General features: G+C 45.7%; 1 protein-coding gene and 1 long non-coding RNA gene across 3 annotated transcripts in view; one reads left to right on the top strand and one right to left on the bottom strand.

Moving 5' to 3' along the window:
• The window catches only part of LOC133160684 (uncharacterized), a 22,914-nt gene extending 11,739 nt beyond the window's left edge, over positions 1 to 11,175 (bottom strand). The window contains exon 1 of the long non-coding RNA XR_009715946.1: positions 11,079 to 11,175. This is a non-coding gene — a long non-coding RNA (uncharacterized LOC133160684). The remainder of the gene's footprint in view (positions 1 to 11,078) is intronic.
• Positions 11 to 19,932, top strand: csf3r (colony stimulating factor 3 receptor). Of its 2 annotated transcripts, XM_061288580.1 has the most exons (20): positions 11 to 171; positions 1,277 to 1,353; positions 12,455 to 12,590; positions 12,973 to 13,035; positions 14,596 to 14,721; positions 14,844 to 14,915; positions 15,221 to 15,511; positions 15,593 to 15,725; positions 15,923 to 16,089; positions 16,177 to 16,337; positions 16,416 to 16,563; positions 16,647 to 16,729; positions 16,916 to 17,114; positions 17,184 to 17,378; positions 17,610 to 17,711; positions 18,032 to 18,178; positions 18,263 to 18,403; positions 19,040 to 19,136; positions 19,218 to 19,296; positions 19,373 to 19,932. In XM_061288580.1, the coding sequence occupies exons 6-20, from the start codon at positions 14,855 to 14,857 to the stop codon at positions 19,796 to 19,798; spliced, it is 2,430 nt and encodes an 809-aa protein (XP_061144564.1). In that variant the 5' UTR covers positions 11 to 171; positions 1,277 to 1,353; positions 12,455 to 12,590; positions 12,973 to 13,035; positions 14,596 to 14,721; positions 14,844 to 14,854; the 3' UTR covers positions 19,799 to 19,932. The 2 variants fall into 2 exon arrangements, with proteins under 2 accessions (XP_061144564.1, XP_061144562.1); XM_061288578.1 differs by lacking the exon at positions 12,973 to 13,035.

The raw sequence follows: 19,932 nt of genomic DNA, 5'->3' as shown, positions 1-19,932 counted from the left end.
CCGTCGGGGGCTAACAATAAAAAGGCTTTTATTTTTTTTATTTTCTTCACCTGCGGATGGATTTGCGGGATGTTGAAGTGTGAAAGCCGCTGCCAAGTCTCACTATTGAACGCTAGCCCACCTCATTTACTCAGAGAGAACTCCCGGCGAGTCGTTGGCTCATCTTTACAGGTACTGTTGACACGGGCACACTGCGAGCCGTGCTACTATTTCAATCAGCCTCCACTTTGCTTGGTTGACCATAAATGTAAACAATTACGAGCCATTTTCTATATTCTTACATACTATGTGACTGTATGTCTCACCGTTACGGACTTGCTTGGAACTGACTCATTACTGAATGCGTAGGTTTGTTTTTTGGTGATATTTTCCATTGGGGATGAATTCAGAGGGTGATGAAGTTCAATTGTGTCACGGAGAGTACCTGCTCGAAATATTGTCGTTTTCAAATGAATGGTGTTGACCACCGTTTCAACAACACATCTTTGTAAGGGCTTGTTGTCCCATCATTTTCTTGTCCTATGAAATTCTCGCCTGAATGTTCACGTCAGGCCGTTTTTTGTTCTATTTTGCTGTTGACCCGATGACCGGGCCATTCACAAAACGCGATTGGCTGTGAAAAGGCAAAAGAAACAAGGCCGGAAAACAGGAGGGGAGCGGAGCGGAGGGGGTGACACCCCTGTAATGCAGCTTGAGTGACGTTCCCCCCAAAACGGCTGCACAGTGCCATCTAGAGGGGCCTTGGCTTTCTGAACAAGAAGGGGAAATAAGTCATCCATTTCTGCAGGTATAAAAAAGACTGTGATTTTGTTGCCCCTTGTTGCCCCCACATGGTTCTGTGTCAACGAGAAAAGATCAGCCACTACGTGTCCATTTGCTGTTTGATGTTGCAAGTGTACAGATAAGACACCCTCATCCCTTTTCCTGCCCACTGAACTCACACTTGATGTTTTCCATGCACACTTGTCAGTCACCAAAGTCAAACGTCACTTGACTTGTTTTGGTGAAGGATTTTGAACAAGTGACATCAACAACAGCAGCCTCTGAAAGGCTTTAGTCACTGCAGGTTCAATTGTCATTTTCACAACAGGAATTCTGATGTATTATACTAATATTCCCCCAAAAAATGGTGAAAATAATTTCAGGCCAGTTACAAATATTTTGAGAAAGAACCAACAATATCTACATTTTGAAATGGTGCTGTAAGCAAATTGTTACGATTTATTTCTTTTTGATTCAAACTGTTGTTGGTTACAAATATTTTCTAACTTTCCAGGAATCTCGCTGAATTGACTTTTGCGGAGGTTGCGCTCGAGACGACGACTAGACACAGATCGTCAGCGGGACTATCAGGTGAGTCTAGAATCGGTGCGATTTGTTTTACGGAAGGGCAAAATTAGAAATAATTGATGCCAACTTCAAAGCAAGGCTCCATTTCACCACTCCATAATGACAGAGGTCGGAACTCCTGCAGCTCTTGCCCTTGCTTCTTATCTCAAGAAAAAGAAATGTTTGGACTCTTTAGCAATGTCACGGTTAAATTCAGCTTTTTCAATTTGTCTGGCCTTTAATAGTTTGGCAAAAATATCCGATCACTATTTTGCAGGACTGTGCTAATTTAAGGATTTGTGCCTAAAATTGACAGCAAGTCAGCCATTTTCTGGCTCTCATGATATGTTGAGTCTATTGTGATACGTATATGCTGCTTGCTGTACGTCGGTGCTTCATATGAAACATGAGTGAGGTTCATTGTCAGAATGCTGCGGGCCATTCCTGAAGGGAAAGATAGCGCTTTTGTTCTCCATCTCCCGCGCGGACGTTTCCAGCATCATATCGTTCCGCCTCGCAAATCCCCCACACGAGATCCCCCCCCTCAGCAGTTGGCAGATGTTCACTCGCTAGCGGCATGTTAATCTTGTCGGGTAAAACGACAACTACAGCGCCCCTGTGAAACGTTTTTTTTTTTTCTCACTGGGGATGGACTGAGAATTCACTAGGCGGAATTTGCTCTTGTTGGGGATTTGATCAAAGTGCCATTTGTATGTTTTGTGAAGCAGAGGAAGCAACACGAAGGGTGCCATTAGCCTAAAACAGGAAAACAATTGCAACAAAGCTGCCAGCTAGGTAAAAGTAGCAACATTTCAAGCAGAGGCGGCTCGGTGGCGGGCGCACTGGGTAGCACGTCCGCCTCACAGTTAGGAGGGTGCGGGTTCGATTACACCTCCGGCCCTCCCTGTGTGGAGTTTGCATGTTCTCCCCGGGCCCGCGTGGGTTTTCTCCGGGCACTCTGGTTTCCTCCCACATCCCAGAAACATGCTTGGTAGGCCGATTGAAGACTCCAAATTGTCCCTAGGTATGAGTGTGTGTGCAAATGGTTGTTTGTCTTTGTGTGCCCTGCGATTGGCTGGCAACCAGTTCAGGGTGTCCCCCGCCTACTGCCCGATGACGGCTGGGATAGGCTCCAGCACGCCCGCGACCCCCGTGGGGACTAAGCGGTTCAGAAAATGGATGGATGGATGGATTTCAAGCAGTTAAGAAGCAGCAATAGTAGTTGAGAAAAAGTCCAAATGTTGTTTGGGAAAGAGGCGGGAACAATTGCAAACAGGCGACGTACAGATAGCGTCATGATGCAAAAAGAGGCCATTTTTGCTTCTTACGTTCTACCGTCGATAAAACGCATTCGAGCTATTCGCGTCACTCAAGGACAAAGCAGTCGCTTACCAAAAGTGCCAATATTAGGGTTTTGACTTTTATTGACTACACGTGAAACGCAGTCAGTCATTTCTATAGCTAGCTAGCATGACTGGTTAGCATAGTTTTAGCTCAAATAGCAGTGCCTTTTGCGTACCGGTACTTTATTCAGGTAGCGTCCGTTTTTTTAGGCTCTATCACTTCACTGGGACAGAAGTAACTCAATTATTATTACCAGCCATCTACTTTGTGGACTTTCGGGTTCACCGCTCGGGCGCATTGTGATAAAGCACTGCACGTAAGCGATGCTTAGCTCATCATATCGACTCATGTTATATTGCACACCATGTTGCCGGGTGCAAAAAAAAAAAAAAAACCCACCCTGGGCAGTTCTCTCTGCATTGGGGATGTGTTTGAAATATGTGAAGGGAGAAGCGAGACGGCGGATTCGCCAGATGTTTCCTCGCGAGGTGCCGGCATCGCCTCGCCTCGCCCTCGGCACGACAACAAAGACACGAGGAGAAGAAGGAGCTCACTGAATCATGAAGTTGTCTCCTCTCCCTCGGCGCGTGGGTCACTGATGCGCAACTGCTTGCTTCACTCCCATGCATTTCCATGAATAACTCAAACCAATGCGTTCGATGATGTTGGTTAACTTTCATGTTATTCTCATTTGAAAACATTTCAATGAGATAAAGAAGCGATTTTCTTCGCTAGTACTTTATGCATGACTTGGTGTGTCGACCAAGTGGCTGAACGGGTAAACAGCCTGGAAAGGTCACTGTGCGTTGGAAGTTGATTCTAAATGTTCCCCCCAAAGTTTTTGAAAGAGCCCTCATTTGAGAGCCTTTCTGTACATTTTGCGCAATCCAGGCACAGCCCCAAAAGACGCTAAGTATATGTCGAAAAGAAGCACCCGAAAGCTCCGAGTTGCCGGCTGAATAGAAGCTGATGAGCATCTAGCAAGGCACTCCTGCTGGTGCACACAATGGCGTTCAAAGCGTGACACCGTTTCCCAGCCGGCTCTCCCGCCTTCCTTTCATTCCAACCTTCACAATACAAAATTGCCACACGTGACACCTGACATAAAGCATCGGCGGAACTGTACATGACCTACGCAGAGTGAGAAGAAATGAGTGAGGCATAATTCTGATCAGCCATTCATCGGACCAGTCATTAGAATGATAGTTAGTATATAGGCTATACCATAACTTGTTGTTTTGGTCTCTTAATGCTTTTCTACACTATGCTATGTAGCGCTTAACTGCGCTACATGCTATTTGAACTCAACCACTTCCATTTGCAGCTAACCACGTCAAAGTTCCATTTTTTCCTGGGCTGGCAGCGAATAAGTTCACCTTTGCGTGACTGCATTAGGTGGCTAACAACAAAATGAGCTCAAAATGACTCCAACAGCAGAGTAAATGTAGCCGATTACAATCCAACACTGGGGAGCTGTAGCAACAAACAGCCTCTCTCGTTTGCAAATCCAAAAAACGATTTCGTCTTCCTCTATCCCCTCCTGTAAATCACGTCTGTCCTTTTTTGACCGTTTTATTTGACGCGTGGAAAAAAAGAAAACAGGCTCCCAGTAAAGGCCGCCTGGGCAAGACGACAAATGAGAGGGCACGGCGGGACAATATGCAGCCAGACGTGATAGGACAAGACAATCTGGGACGCGAGCGGGAACTTAGCGGTGAGTTTTATGTGCTTGTTTACTCGGGAAGACGAGAGAGGACGATGACGAGAGAGGACGATGACGGTCGACGCTAGGTCGCCGTGACAAGCGCGGCTCGGGACGCACGCCTCTCGGAATGAACGGCGGGCGGTCAACCAAGTTACTTTGCTACAGGCTGTTGTGCTCCAACATTGCTAATTCATGTAGCCTCTATGCTAATAGACAAGTAAATAAGCGCCACACCTCAGAGACACACTTTTGTACAGTATTCTCAAATGGAAATCACAAGATAATGTTGCCTTGGTGATTTGGAGTCAAGCTCGGCGTCAACATTTTGACAAATTGGTTTGTTTATCGCTTAACAGCGACACTTCATAAAACTTTGCTGTAGAAATTCAAGCACGATGTTGATTGGAATTAAAATTCCATCAGCATGAAGAAGTAAATGATTATTCGGGAGTTGACCCGCAACAATGCGATGGAGGATTGTTGTTCTTCTTCTCTGTCGCCAGCTGCTGTTGGGCGTCCGAGCGAGCCGCCGCAAGGTAAACACGTTGATGAAGAGCGCCGGCTGTTAAAAAAAGAAGGGAAAAAAGGAGTTTCCCCCGCCGATGAATAATGACAGCGGCCTTGATTAAAACATGCGGCGGATAATGAAATACGAAGCGACACCCAACTCACAAAGCGAGTGGGGGGGGGGGGGGGGGGGCACACCCAATGAAAGCGCCGTGTCTCCAGCGCCCGAGCTCAAGGTCCCGCTCTGCCCACCTGCTGGCCACGCGCTCTCCGGAGAAAGGCTTGGCGTCACACGCACCTCCGTGATTTATGAGCCATCTGTCGTGTCTGATGTTCTTCTGGCCCAAGACAGGATGTTCCCGGCCGGGGCATGCCAAGGTCCACGGTAATCAAATTAGGCCAGGGATTGTTCAAATGTGCTATAGGTATGCAGCTATAGCCGGTACGAGGTACGAAAGGGAATTGCGGCCTGAAGCCGGTTCAGTTTTCTTTAACTTGCAACTTAAATATACTATTTCATGTGTAAGAACAAACTTTATTTAGATGGTATTTTTCATGATCAGAAACAAAATAGATAATGGCGCTATTGCTCAATTGCTAGCATTTACAATCTAGATGTAACTCCAAACAAATGACTATACTGGGGATACTAAATAACGAACTTTGAAGAACCGCTAGTGGCTCATATATTGCCATCATTTGTATTCCATATAAATGACGCTGATTGCACCTTTAAGTAAACGCCTCGTGAATATGTATGAAGCTCCGCGTGGTAATTATCAGCAGGTCAAAGGCCATTTGCATCTCATTGGTCTTTTGTGTGGTTTGAACTTGCACTGAATGCAAACTGATTTTTAAACTCCCGTTTTCTTTTCGCACACCTCTAAATTGTCAGGAAGCAGAGAATACATTCGAGGAGCTCGGTGGGACCAAAACACTATTTTGAAATGTTGCTCTCCGATTTGTCAGGGTCCCATGTTTTTGTTCTCGAAACCATTTCATGAGAAGAACACTTACCCATCATGAACAAATGTGTCAAACAAAATACGGCAGACTATAAACAGGCTTAGCACACAGTTTAACATGTGTTGTACAAATACAAATGCAAGAACTTCAGCAGTGCGTTGGTTCAATTGGTCCATAGTTTGTTGCTCCCCATGCACGCGACCAATGAAGAGTGCGTATTTAGGTGCCGCCGGGTCTCACTGCTGAGCGGCCAGCCAATTACGCGGCTCCAAATGTGTTATTCAGCAAAAGCAAATGGCTCCCGACTGCTGTGAGGCAGCACGCTGGGAGCGGCACCGCTAAAAAAAAGAAGAAGAATCTCTGCGCAAGGGCTTTCATTTGTGATGTTGTTGTTTTTTTGGAATGTGCAAAAGAAATGACAGGGCAACAACCACTTAACTAGACCATCTACGTACTTTAGCAGGAGAACTGCTGTGTTCCTACTCTCACTGAAGTTGCTCTATTTGGATTTATTGAAGTCCTTCCAGCTCAGTGGCCTAGTGGTAGAGTGTCCGCCGCCCTGAGAATGGAAGGTTGTGGCTTCAAACCCCGGCTGGCCGGGTCATACCAAAGACTATAAAAATGGGACCCATTGCCTCCCTGTTTGGCACTCAGCATTAAGGCTTGGAATTGGGGGGTTAGATCACCAAATGATTCCCGAGCGCGGCGGCGGCCCCGCTGCTGCTCACTGTTCCCCTCTCCCCCAGGGGATGGATCCAAATCCCACGGGGATGGGTTAAATGCAGAGGACCAATTTCACCGCACCCAGATGTGTGTGTGACAATCATTGGGTCTTTAATCCTTTGAGGGCGCTATTAAATGGACTGACGGCTGGCGCACACACACCGGGAAGAACGGCAACAAGCCAAGTACTCGCCATGTACTGCCCACACCTCCCAAATGACACGGACAGAAGGAGCATATGCTGAAAAGTCACCTCCATCCGCCGTCCTCTTCTCCAGCAAGCGGGATGCCAAACATTAGCTCAGTATTTTGTTTGCTCGAGTGCAAAAGAGTCCTAAAATTGAGAATGCAAACGGCTGCCATGCATGTTGCTTTGGGCTCAATCAATAGAACCCCCCAGCTGCCATCTTAATGAGGCAAAGACCAATCACTAGCATCCTCCACACCTTTTTTGAGCTCCAAAGCCAAAAGGAGAACAACGGGTGGCGTGACCTTCGTATTTCCCCAACAACTTCAGATGCACCATTTTAATATCCTTGTTATGGCGTTCAAATGACTTTTTTGAACTGCCACTGGAAACATAACAAATCAGAGTCGTTTTTTCAAATGCCTTTCTGATGAGTCAACGTCATCCAAGTAAAGACGTACACTGCTAAAAAAGCAATCTTCTTGGTAGCTTAAGATGTTTGTAAACAAGAAGTGCTTCTACTGTTGACCCCTGGGGGAGGGACTCCTTTATGATAAATGATTAACACATCAGATTTTGCTCTTATGAAAACCATTCATCCAGACTATTAGTACATCATTGCTAGTTTTTGTATGATTATTTACTGATTGACGACATTTCCTGAGCCTGCTTATCTTTTTGCCTTTTCTTCATTGATCAAAAATCCTACTGAGCTTTCACACCCCTGCCGCTCCGGCTGCAGGACGCGTCCAGATGTACGGCACTATCCGCCAGGTACCTGCAGACACGAGTCATCTGATTCACACGGTGTCACAGCCAGATTTTTTTTTTTTTCTGGAGGCACATCCTTTCCTGGGCATCTGACGCCAATGAAAGTTGAACTTTTCTCTCTAATCCCTCAATCTTGTCTAAATTCTAAGCAGTGCTGCTTGATTGTAGCTTGTTTTGAAATCAATCAATGAAAAAAAAAATGTAATTACAATACTATCAATAACATTTGGTTTGACAGATTGAACACAAGTGACCATGAGGCTCAACTTCACAATTTGCTACTCAGCATTTCAAGATGTATGAGGGTAGTTTTTGCTAAGATTGCAAAAACGTTTTGGGGACATAATTGTTGCTTCATCACAACATTTTTTTCAACTTGACTCAGTCTACGTGGAAGTAGTTAATTACTGCGCGGAGGGACATTCGAGACAGCGCCGTGAAAAATGGAGGCCACCAACGTCGGAGCGAGGCCTGACAGGTGCTGGCATCCCCGTCGCCATTCGCCGCTAGCGTCCGCTCAGGCCGTCCGTGCGACGCATCACAAACAATATTTGCTGACTTCTCTTCCCTCTAATTGGTGTGCGATTAAAAAAAAAAGAAGAAAAAAACACTGCAACACTGGCATTGTAAATTAGACTGCAGGGTGACTTTTTGCTTATTCGTCTTCCTTCTGGGAAAAGCCGGGGGGTGGCCTAACACGAGTGTGTGAGTTAAATGACAAGAAATACACTCTCCAAATTAATTGTTTGTCCCAAACTGCCGCCTCAGCATGATTTGAACTTGTGAAGCCATTATGTTGACTGCAGCATGAACGCAGAGTTGCTAATTGTGGAACGGCACGCTACTGTCGAAAAACAAAAAGTTGCTGTGAACTTTTCTGAAGCTATCTCGGCGTGTTAAGTGGTAGCAACCACATGTCAAATATTTCAAATCAATTCAAAAGAATTAGACATGTTTCAGTTAGATATGTTTTAATTAACTGTCATTTTTAAAGAGGACACAGACTACATCAAGTATTCAAGTAATCCCATTCTCTACTTTAAAGTAGGTTGCTTCTAATCAAAATGGCCGACATCCTGTTTGAGACCTTTTTTGTGGGTCGTGTTACAACGAACATGTCCGCCCACTTTCAGGTGGATTTATGAAACTAGTGTTGGGGGGCCTAATTTGTTTCCGACTTGTAACACACCCAGAGGCTATCAATTGGATTCAATCTTTTTTTTCGACACATATTGCACTCTCATAGAGAAAAGAAAAGACTGAAGCTTCAAGGTCACCAGCAGCCAGTGAGCTAAGAATCCTATCGTGGAGCACAGGTTGAGCTGTGTACTTGGAAAATGCTGCGTGGCTGCGAATCGGCAGTCGCACCTGTGGAACAAAGGCTCGCTCTTGAATAGAAAACGTATAAATGGTCATCATTGTCATCGTTCCATTTGTGCTCCCCGCCGAGGCCTTTGTGAATGAATGCGCGTGGTACTCCAGTGCCATCTGTTGGCTCTAATGAAGGCACTTTTTTTCTCTTTCCTTTTTTTGGGCTTAGTTTTGATCACAGGTGCGCTTTGACAGAAGGTCAAACCTTGGACAAATCCTGGAATCTGTTCACAAGCTGTTGTTTGCTGCTGCTGCTGCTACGTGCGTTGAGGCCAATTTGTAGCTTTTTTTCACCATGGCATAAGTTTGGAGGATTTATTCCAATTCATGAGTTGGAGTTGAAAGGTAATTGAAGACATAAATGGACACGTGTAGACAACATAATCATCACTCGTGTCGAATCCCAAACAAAATCGGATGATGACGCTTCGCCAAAAATAAGTCATTCATATGCTGATGCTGTTAATAAAGCCAGAATAGTTTAGGCTTTATTGTCAAATATACATCCAATGTTTATGTTCAAACTGTTCTTTAAAGCCTTACAACACAGCAAAGGTACTTGCTAATTGTTAGCCTACATTGTGCGTTAGCATTAAGCTAACAGACTTCAAGGCAAATTTATATATAAATATTTTTTTTTTCTTCTTCTCAATATTAGCTGAAACTCAGCATAAAAAGTAATCTACAGAAACATCTTTTTTAATCAAAGAAATTGTAATTGGCAAGGCTTTATTTCATTTGAGTAAAATGGAGGACTTTTTTCTGGTCAATGTCTCTGTATTTAGAGTAATTCTACATGAGTGCCCTAACAGGTGAACAGATGAGTAGTTTGTGACGAAACAATAGTCACGGCCCTGATGTTCTACTCACGGCTCGCCTATTTAACGGCGCATTGTCAACACAGGCTGTATTTGGTGTACATTGTCTTTGTATACTGGACTGCGTTGAAGCACTTGTGCAGCATTGTGCGTGGAGGTTATCCGACAAGTCATTTTTCCTGACACTTCTCAGCTCGGCTGCGAGTGCGCCCGGAAAGCACTCGCGTCGGTGGTCCGGAACCAGACGACGGAACAATGGCTATTCAGGGGAAAGAGGCTTATAAAACAATGATGGTGGAGAATAATGGAGCTCTGCTGACTGTTTACCCCGCAACAATGAGCAGTCGGCGGTGGCAAATGGTGATGAGCGCTACAATGCCAGACTCGACAAACGCGCGCCGCCGCCGCCGCCGTATTTGGTTTAACGTGCTGCTCGGGATCCCCACGATCAAATGTGCAAGTACGTCAGGGCGTATGCGCCATGGAAAGTTACACGGTGATAATTGCCAGTTTAAGCATCATCAACAAGCAACAGTGTCAGATTGACTCGGTAGATAGAAGTCAGCCCCAAAATGGCCGCAAACCTTCCGAGCTTGCAACTGCTTGTGTTTTTTCTTCCACTATGTTGTAAGACTTGGTGCAAGCAACACTCATTCTCTCCACACTCCCTCAGCGTGCCTATGTGTGTGTGTGTGTGTGTGTGTTGCCATGGTTGGCGTTTCCCTCCTTCAATGCTGTTGTCCCGCCGCCCTCGGCCACAAGTGACCCGCCATGCGCGAGGGTGGAAATCAATAGTCAATTCCATTTTAGCGTTGCAGCGTGCGACAGCTACCAGATAGAAGTGGATTGGGTGCGTGTCTGCCGCCGCCGCCGCCGCACAAGTACAAGTCCGAGCTGGACTGACCTCCCCTTCCTTTGTCTCTTTTCACATTTCTCCAAGCGGAGAAACGACGCGCCTCTTCAAGTGTGAACGCCCAATATGACGGATAATTCAATTCATGACAATACATGTTCTTAGTTGGCATATTTTGGTGGGTAGCGCCAAAGGAGGTATTTCAACTTTCGATGCTCACTGAGCTCAAGTCTCATGACATTTGCAGCTTTCACCATTCACTAACTGGCTCCCCTTTTGGTTCTATTTCCATTTGTAATTCATTTGTCGAAGCTGTGTTGCTTAACCATTCATTGAAGTGGCACACATTTTGCACTGTGCTTCTTTTCAGTGTCCGACTTATTGGTGACAAAATGAAGTGTTCCTGCCAGCACGTATTTTGAAAATATACGTACGTACGTACGTAGATATAAAAAGACATGTCAATGATACCTGATGTAAATAGATCCAATGATCTCGTCTTACCACAGCTATCCAGTATATCAGTCATCATAAAGTGTCAATTCGATATCCAACGTCCGTCGAGACAGTTTGCGTGTGTCCACGCGTGCTAATCATAACACCACACGCGTGGAGAAGAGGAACAGAAAGTCATTCACATGCACTCAGCGCATTGCCACATTTCAGCACATATGCTTGCTCCATCTGCGACTTTCAGCACATCTGAAGTTTAACAGCAGGCGACGTATCGCTTTGTAGACAAGGTACAAATTTCATCTTTAATGCAGCCAGGTGGACACCAAGGCCGGGAAGCAACAACAGGAATTGAAGGATAGTAAACAAGTCACGGGAGGACACCAAACCAATAGGCGATCAAAAGCTCATGATGAGACAGAATAGTACAATTTTACATCGTGACATTTCGTTTTGTTTACAAATCATGTAACATATAACAACCAGAAAGCACATTTCAATCATTTGCTGTAGTATGAGATGACATTGCAATTGCTAGCATGCTAACAGTTGCTTAGATAGCATACAGCGAGCTAGCATTCTGAATCAGAAACTGGCACATTTTAACATGAAATGGACGGACATAATATTATATTGGCATATATTATTCCCTCCGGATTCTACCACATTTGGGGTCATTTGACTTTGGAGGTGCAGCTTGGGCCTTCGTCTCTTTCGTGTTAGCCGTCGCCGTGATTACGACAGACCCGACTGCGGTTAACGACGGTGAAACGTCAGGCCGCAAGGCCATCTTTGCAGCTGCGTGACGACTAATGTGAGCTCAGTCACGTCTGCAAAAAGGAGGAGGCCGGCATCTTATTAAGTACGGGAACAAGCGGGCTAATCAAAGATGGCGGCGGCCATTCATCACTTAGCTTTGGGGGCTAATTTCTCCTGCTTGCTGAAACGTAATGCCCGGCGGCGTGCGTGCGTGCGTGCGTGTCTTCCATTACTAACGATTAGCAGAGTGGTGGCAGCAGCAAAAGTATGCCCTCGTGAGTTGACGAGTTAATGTACAGTAGAAATAAAAAGATGACACATTTTTGTCATCATAAATGTAGTGCGGCACATTTACGGTTGCATAAGCTAAGAAAAGCTAGCATGCTAACATCTAGATAGCTGGCTATCTAATACAATCTGGTCACATTTATTGGAGTAGGTTGACTTGCACGGTTCACACATTTGCATTTTTTGACAACTATCATTATTATTGAAAAAAAACAACAACAAAAAACATTGTTGTTCGATGATCACATGACATTTCATGACCACGGGGTCATTCCAAAGTGTTCATACACTTCTTGTGACAGTATTTGTTTTGAGCATACTTGAACAACCTCCCTTGTTTTGTTTTGATTTTTCTGCCCCCTCCTCCTCCTCCCTGACAGTCCGTCCGTCCGTCCGTCCGTCCGTCAGTCAAGGGCCTCTTCCTGGAAAGTTGCGCTCCACTTTCAAAACAAGGACGTTTGGCTTCATGAGCACACGTGAAGCGTAGCCACTCCGAGCCTTATCCTGTCGTCTGCGGTGAGTAGATCAACTCTAAATTCTCTGATGGCATCTCTGCCTGACCTTCAGCGCACTTGTTTATCCTTCTATTCATAATGACCTAGTGTATAATTCATCCGCTTTTATTATTCGAGCTTCCAAGTGATAACATTTCTCTTCAATGTTGCCAATGTTTTTGTTTTTTTTTTTCAAAATATGGACAGACATTGATTTGTTCCCAAGTGATAACATTTGACTTAGATGTTAGCATTTGGGGATTTTTTTCTGATTTTGCTTTCTGTTTGTTTACTTGTTTTACGACCAGGAGAAAGATTTCCTCCCTTAATATAAGTGAGAATTTATGACTAGGATAAAAGATTCTTGAGTTTGATGTTGACATTTGCAAATGTTTTCCTTCCAGTATGGACAAGCGATGATGAGCCATGTCATTGTTCCATTCCGTCAGTTAAAAGAAAAGACAAATGTGAGACAGCAAACATTTGTCTTTAAACGTGTCTCAATATAAACCATTTCTGTGTGAACATTTTTCTCTGATGTTGGCTCATTTTCCTCATCATAGCGTTGCCTGTTTACGCGCTTTCTATTTATCGGAAAGAGGACGTGGAACCAATATCTTTCCTCTGCAAATAAAAACATCTGGGAGCAGGTCACTTTTATTAATGACTAATGTCAAACGATGCCATGTTTGTTTGCCGTTAGCGCTTGTTAGCGTTTTCACGGTCAAACTTTCGTAGCGTTGCGTGAGCATGTTTGCACACTTGCCATCGGTTTAATAGACATGTTTAATGAATGAAGTGAGACTTTTTTTTTGTATGCCTGCTGATTTAAAGGTCAATAGGAAAGGCTTGAAGCACAAAGTAACATTCTTATCTAATCATTCCTTCTTCAGAGTGGCCTTGTTGTGAGAAATAGGTCCACAAAATGGGGAAGTGGCGCCGAGTGTGTAATTGTACGGTGTGTCAAGGATGTTGCTAAATGCTGAAAGTGTTGCAATAATGTTCCTCGTCCTCAAACATCAGCAGCGCTAAAGGAAACATATGGCGGCGGCTGTGCTACAATCATTGCAACACAATTGCACACGCCTTCATATCACTTACTGTCACTATCAAAGTTGCATTTTTATAGCTAAAGGTGGAACCTTACAAATCTGGAGTCAATACAAAAACCAACAATATATACGTACGTACGTGTATATATATATATATATATATGTGTGTTTGTGTGTGCATGTCATACCAATTTCCTAGTTTGAGTTATTTTTTGAGGGAGAATCATACAATTTCTGTTGTTTTTCACCATAAGTCCTATTATTCACAAAGAAATGCAAATATTACATCAGCAACAATATCGTCTGGAAAACAAACCTCGGAACGCAATTTCATACACACGTGTAAATGGAACCTAATACGTGTCGGTCTTCATCAAATTCGCTCGCTCGCCAAAGCAAATCGACTCTTGGAGCCTTGGGCTCCTGCACCTGCTGGGACTAATCAGACATTTTCAGATGGAAAAAGCAAAAAGGATTGGGAAGTCTTTATGCGAGCCGATGATAAGGAATGAAAATTGTTCTCGCATCTTCAACAAAAGAAGCAAACAAATGATTCCATTCATTTCTCTGGTTGCGATTTAACACCAACCCAAAGTGAATCGCTTTGGCATCTTGGAACTAAGTTGGAGTGAACTTTTATTTTCACTTGAGAGCAACTTGAAAGGTTTTGTAATGGCCTAAAAAAAGAGATCCAAATATTTTGATTGGGTCACTTGGAGAAGTCGGCCACAGTGTGACTTTCTGGTCCAATGCGGCTGTGTGTGTTGAAAGACAAAATCAAGGGAAGTTTCCTCACACCGTCTCCCAGTTGTGTGTGTGTGTGTGTGTGTATGACAAAAGGTTGATTAGCAACAACACAATTGTGCATGATAACATATATTTGTGTTTGGCAGCAAATTGTCTGTTTTCTAGTTTTTCGTTTATGAACAATTATTACTTTTACTGGAATTAAATTTATGTGCCTTTTCTTTTTAGATCACTTCCAGCGCCGACCAGCAAAAACACCGACTTCAGTGGTGGGTTTGATGTGTGTGGAAGGGTGAGCAGCAGCAGCAGCAGCAGCAGCAGCAGCAGCAGCTTGTTGATGACACCACATAACAGGTGCAATCATCTGATCTATTTTTTTCCTCCATATCCTTCATAGCTTAAGTCCTATCATTTCAAAATACGTTAAACCTTTTGGAAATGTGACACCCCGTGTCTCTTTTCCGACTGCCCGACAGGTTTTGCCGTCATGGCGTCGGCGTGGATGTCGGTGCTTGTCACCTTGGCGGCCGTGAAGGCGGCGCACTACGGTAAATATCGCTGTCGGGAGGAACGTGACGGAGGGAAATGGTGATACTGTAGAAAAGTACGGGAAAGACAAAAATATACAGTGCCATGAGAACGGCTGTATTGTTTTGACAAAAGATGAAAAAATTCATTTATTAGAAGTTTGCACTCATTCTTCTTGTCTGTTTACAAGAATGAAGTCACATTTTGTGCTTAAACAAAAGGAATCAATCAATGAAAATGCCCAAAAAACCATCGATAGCGGCCTTATTTATCATCGCAGCCCAAATGAGAATAATTCGATGAACTCGATTGTGTTCCTTCATAGGGAATGACGGGCGACCGTGCGCGACTATCCTGGCGTCCAGTTCGGTGGTGACGCTGGGCTCGCCCGTCACCGCCACCTGCGTCATCGCCGACGACTGCCCCGCGCTGGCCGGCCAAGTGGAATTACGACTCGACAACCGGGTCCTGTCCGCCGTGGTTCCCGTGTCCGACGTGAGCGGCAGAGCCTACCGAGTGGTGATCCCCGCTTTCAACCGCAGCCGGGCCACCCTCACCTGTTGCCTCCGGGCGGCGCCAAGTCACGTCATCGCGGGGCTGGAAATCCGAGCCGGACGTAAGGAAAAAATATATATATATATCTCATGCGTGCCTAGAAGGTGCCATATGTATGACATATCATATTTGGATACTTTAGATCCACCCCCAGTGCCACAGAACTTGAGCTGTCAGGCCAAGCTGTCCACCCACGAAAGCCTGACCTGTAAGTGGGATGCGAGCCCGCCAGAGTCCCACCTGCCCACAAAGTATACGCTCCACACGTACATCGGGTAAATATTCCAACAGCACCTTCTGACGCTGATTAAATGTCACTCTTGGTCGCACTGGTGGAGCTGGCAGGTTCAGTGATGTATATCTTCAAAAGGGGCTCCAAGGTTATTTCAGGGGGGCTGTGCCCTCGTGGCCCCTCATCCCGATCCGCCAATGGTAGAAATCTGAAAATATTCCCGTGCATTGTTTCTTTCAGGGATTTAAAGTGGAACCACACGTATGAGCTGCCGCCAGGGGTCCGCAGCTATACCATCCCTCGCGCCGGCTTCGTCTTCTTCTCGGAAATGGAAATATACGTCAAGGCTGAGAATCCGCTCGGACAGACGAGCTCGGCGCGCCTGATTTTGGAACCTGTCGGCTCAGGTAGTCCAGTGGTGAATGCAAACTCTTTCTAGGCATGAAGAATAGACAAATACAACCGCTTTGTGATTTCTGATTGTTTTGTTCCAGCGAAATTTGACCCGCCAAGGATTGTGAAGCTGCAAGCGTGGCGTATCGGCTGCCTCAGGCTAATTTGGGACTTTTCCCAGCACCAGACCTGGATGAAGGAATTTGTCAGTCTTGAAGCGCGACTCAAGACTGAGGCGAGCAGCTTGTGGAGCGAGCGACCGGTAAGTAGGTCGCCCTGCTCCTCTTTTGGAATCTTGCTTCGTGCCCCTGTAATTGGGGTTAATCCTCGCCCCATTCAGATTCTGGACCAGATGACGCCCGAGAGGCACGTGTACCAGCGTGGTCTTCTGCACGGGACAAAGTACCTGGCCCAGATCCGAGTCCGATACCAGCAAAGTCCCTGGAGTGATTGGAGCGATAGCCAGTCCGCAGTCACCCTGGAAACCGGTAGGAGTCATTCGGAGGTAGCGGACGGAGCCTCTGGACAGTCGGGTGGAAGTTGAAGAAGTTGATCTTTGTATCCCCCACAGCTCCCGCTGGGGGCCTGGACACATGGATGAGGGTGACCGGCAATCTGGTGCCCAACCAACTCAAGATGCTTTTGTTTTGGAAGGTACACAAAGGGTTGAATTCAACTCGTGAGAATAATCACATTCAAATAAAGCTTAGAAATGAAAACATGCAATTCAACTGAAAAATACAACAAAGGGAAGGAAGGAGTCCAAGGTTGCGTTGCGTCAAAGTGCAATCGGCCCTTACGCTTCTCGTTTGTTTTTCTTTCTTTCTTTCTTTCCTCCAGCCGTCAGAAGGATTCCGAGCCAACGGTCGAAACGTTTCTTTTGTGGTCTCGGCGCTAAAAACCAGAGGGAAGCTGTGCGCCACGGCCGGGAATCACTGCACCTTCCACCTTCCCAAGAAAGCCAGGAAAGTGTATCTTCTGGCTCTGAACGCCGCCGGGAAGTCCAGCCCGACGTCGGTCCGAATCTACCGTCCCTTAGGTATAGCCTGGAAAGAAAGACTTTGCTGCGGCGGGAAACGACTCATTTGTGACAATGACCGTTTTGTAGCCGCAGCCGGCGAGGTGATACGGGACGTTGGGGCCGTCGCCGTGGGTGACGGGTCCGTGTCGGTCCGATGGGGAAACGTGGCGTCGCCCGACGTCGTTGATTACATTGTGGAATGGGGACCTGTGTTAAACAGCGACCTATCTCTTGTTCACTTTGAGACGGCAGCAGGGAATTCATCCGGTCTTAACCTAACAGGTATTTTCTGCCTTCCTTTGTGACACGATATCTGATGATTCCATCTATTCGTCTTTACAACAACAAAAGATGTTGGGGACATGTTTGGGGACCAGTGAGAGATGAAATATCCATGTGTCGACAACTTGGTCTCATTTTTTCTCTTGGCAGCCATTGTTTGCTTTGCCATCTCCACCTGGCCCAGGAGCTTCCAGATACGCTCCAACTTTCCTCTCTCTCTCTCGTCCACAGGCAACTTTGAGCCGTACAAGCCCTACGCGATCTCCGTCTATCCCAGATTTAAGAACGGCATCGGGCCGCCGAGAACTGTTCATGCCTACTCGCTGCAAAAGGGTGAGTAGTGGTGTAACAGTGCCCCCTTGTGTGTGCCTGAAAAGAGAACTTTTAGCCTCAATTCTCGAGTTGGAAGAAATATTAATTCTCGGAAATAGATGATTAAAATATGCAATGACTGCATTTTGTTTTTCTGGATGATGTTTTTATGGAAGATATCATAAATGTAACACTATATATTTCACTATTCCCCCATTTTGCGTCTATTCCCCCTTTTAGCACAACATTAATAAATTGGTCACTCATACCCAAATATGGTTTTACAAGAGAAAGGATCATTTAATTATCGCCAACTTTGATCCCTTTTTTTTTCTTTCCAGCTCCATCTGTGGATCCAAAGATAATCATTAAAAAAACCTGGCAGTACCACGTGGAACTCACCTGGGAGGAAATACCTTTGGAGCGGCGGAACGGGATCATTCAAAGCTACAAATTGTTTTACTGGGACGAGACGAAAAGGGTACACGGTAGGCGAACATTGATTCCAAATGAAATGAGTATTTTGTGTACGTAAATCCAGGTCACGTATGGACGCATCGATGTCGTTTCAGTGGCAACGGGAGACCCGGAAGAGCGGAAAGTGCTTCTGACTGGCCTCAGCTCCTTGTCTGTTTACCATGCCGTGTTGATGGTTAGCACGCACGGCGGAAGCCGGAACGGCTCCATCTTTCAGTTTGACATCAAAGAAATGGGTTTGTATTCTTTAGACACGCTGCGATTGGCTGGCAACCGGTTCAGGGTGTCCCCCGCCCGGGTGGATGGATGGATGGATGGATGGATGGATGGATGGATGGATGGATGGATGGATGGATGGATGGATGGATGGATGGATGGATGGATGGATGGATGGATGGATGGATGGATGGATGGATGGATGCATGCATGGATGCATGGATGGATGGATGGATGGATGGATGGATGGATGGATGGATGGATGGATGGATGGATGGATGGATGGATGGATGGATGGATGGATGGATGGATGGATGGATGCATGCATGGATGCATGGATGCATGCATGGATGCATGGATGCATGGATGGATGGACGTTTAGACACACTTTTCATCCAAATTGTAAACAATAAGCAGCAGCAGCAGGGTCCTTTTTTGTTATTGAACGTTGGAAAAAAGGCTTCAAATTGTTGAAGTCACATTCACAAGTTCAGTCCAACGAAACGTAAAAGCAAGTCAAACACACCTTGGGTCTTAAAGCCATAGCCGTCTTACGGTAACTTGGTGCCAACACAGGATGCTAGCTAACCGAAAAGTCATCAGCTCTCTGGGCAATTCACAAGCCACTGTCGTGTATTCATCTTTTTTCATCACAGATCCTGTCTCTTCCATAATCATTGTGGTGGCCACTTGTGCTTGTTTCTGTTTGGTGATCATTCTTCTGGTCAAGATTTGTTCCTCCAAACATAATTGGTAAGTCAGATAGAAGCGATGCTACGCAGCTACGTTCAGGCTGTGACCGTGTTCCATGTCATCCATTGTCTCTTTTCGCAGGCTGAAGATGCGTTTTTGGCCCGATGTTCCCGATCCTGCAAACAGCAGCATCAAAAGCTGGACCTCTGAATCCACCCAGGTTTTATTTTAGGATTAGAAATCAATTTGCGCTATTCCACAATATTGGCCTCCAACACTGACCAAACTTTATGCAGGATATCCGAGCTTCGTGGGACTTTGATGAGCCAAATCCGATCTATCTCTCCCACTTGAGCTTCCTGGAGATATCCCAGAAGGCCAACAAGGCAGAAGACGTCACCGCTTGGTTGAACAACGCGGAAGGTACCAGCGACCTCGGAGAGTCCCTGTGCGGCTCGCCGTTCATCCCCGGTTTCAGCGACTCGGTGCCCTACGCCACCGTCATCTTCCCCGCCGCGCACTCTCATGAGTACTTGCGCTCGGAATCCACGCAGCCCCTCCTACAGTCGGAAGAGTTGCAGAGTCCCAAGTGTTACCAGAACATAGCCGCGTCCGAAGACTCGGAGGTCTTTTTTGGACCCAAAGAGGACACCGTCGCAGGCACCATCCAGTGGGAGGACTTTCCTTTTCTCAAAGCGTTAACCTTGAATGACACTCAGTGATTGATATGACTTTACAGGGGGGGCAATATGAGAAAGTAAACGCCTTTCTATTGAGTTTGAAAATCAAATGAAAATTCTTTGGATTATTTGTATCATTCAACTTTTTCAAGGTAATAAACGGTGGTAGAAATGTG

This window comes from Syngnathus typhle, linkage group LG10 (assembly GCF_033458585.1).
Source record: "Syngnathus typhle isolate RoL2023-S1 ecotype Sweden linkage group LG10, RoL_Styp_1.0, whole genome shotgun sequence".
Taxonomy (NCBI): Eukaryota; Metazoa; Chordata; class Actinopteri; order Syngnathiformes; family Syngnathidae; genus Syngnathus; species Syngnathus typhle.
Note: the sequence above shows the minus strand (reverse complement) of the source record. Positions and strands in the feature narration are given on the sequence as shown.

Coding starts and splice junctions, on each gene's coding strand:
- csf3r (XM_061288578.1), top strand. CDS start 14,855: ATGGCGTCGGCGTGGATGTCGGTGCTTGTCACCTTGGCGGCCGTGAAG. Junction 16,338..16,415: donor GCTTGTGGAGCGAGCGACCG/GTAAGTAGGTCG, acceptor CGCCCCATTCAG/ATTCTGGACCAGATGACGCC. Junction 16,564..16,646: donor CGCAGTCACCCTGGAAACCG/GTAGGAGTCATT, acceptor TATCCCCCACAG/CTCCCGCTGGGGGCCTGGAC.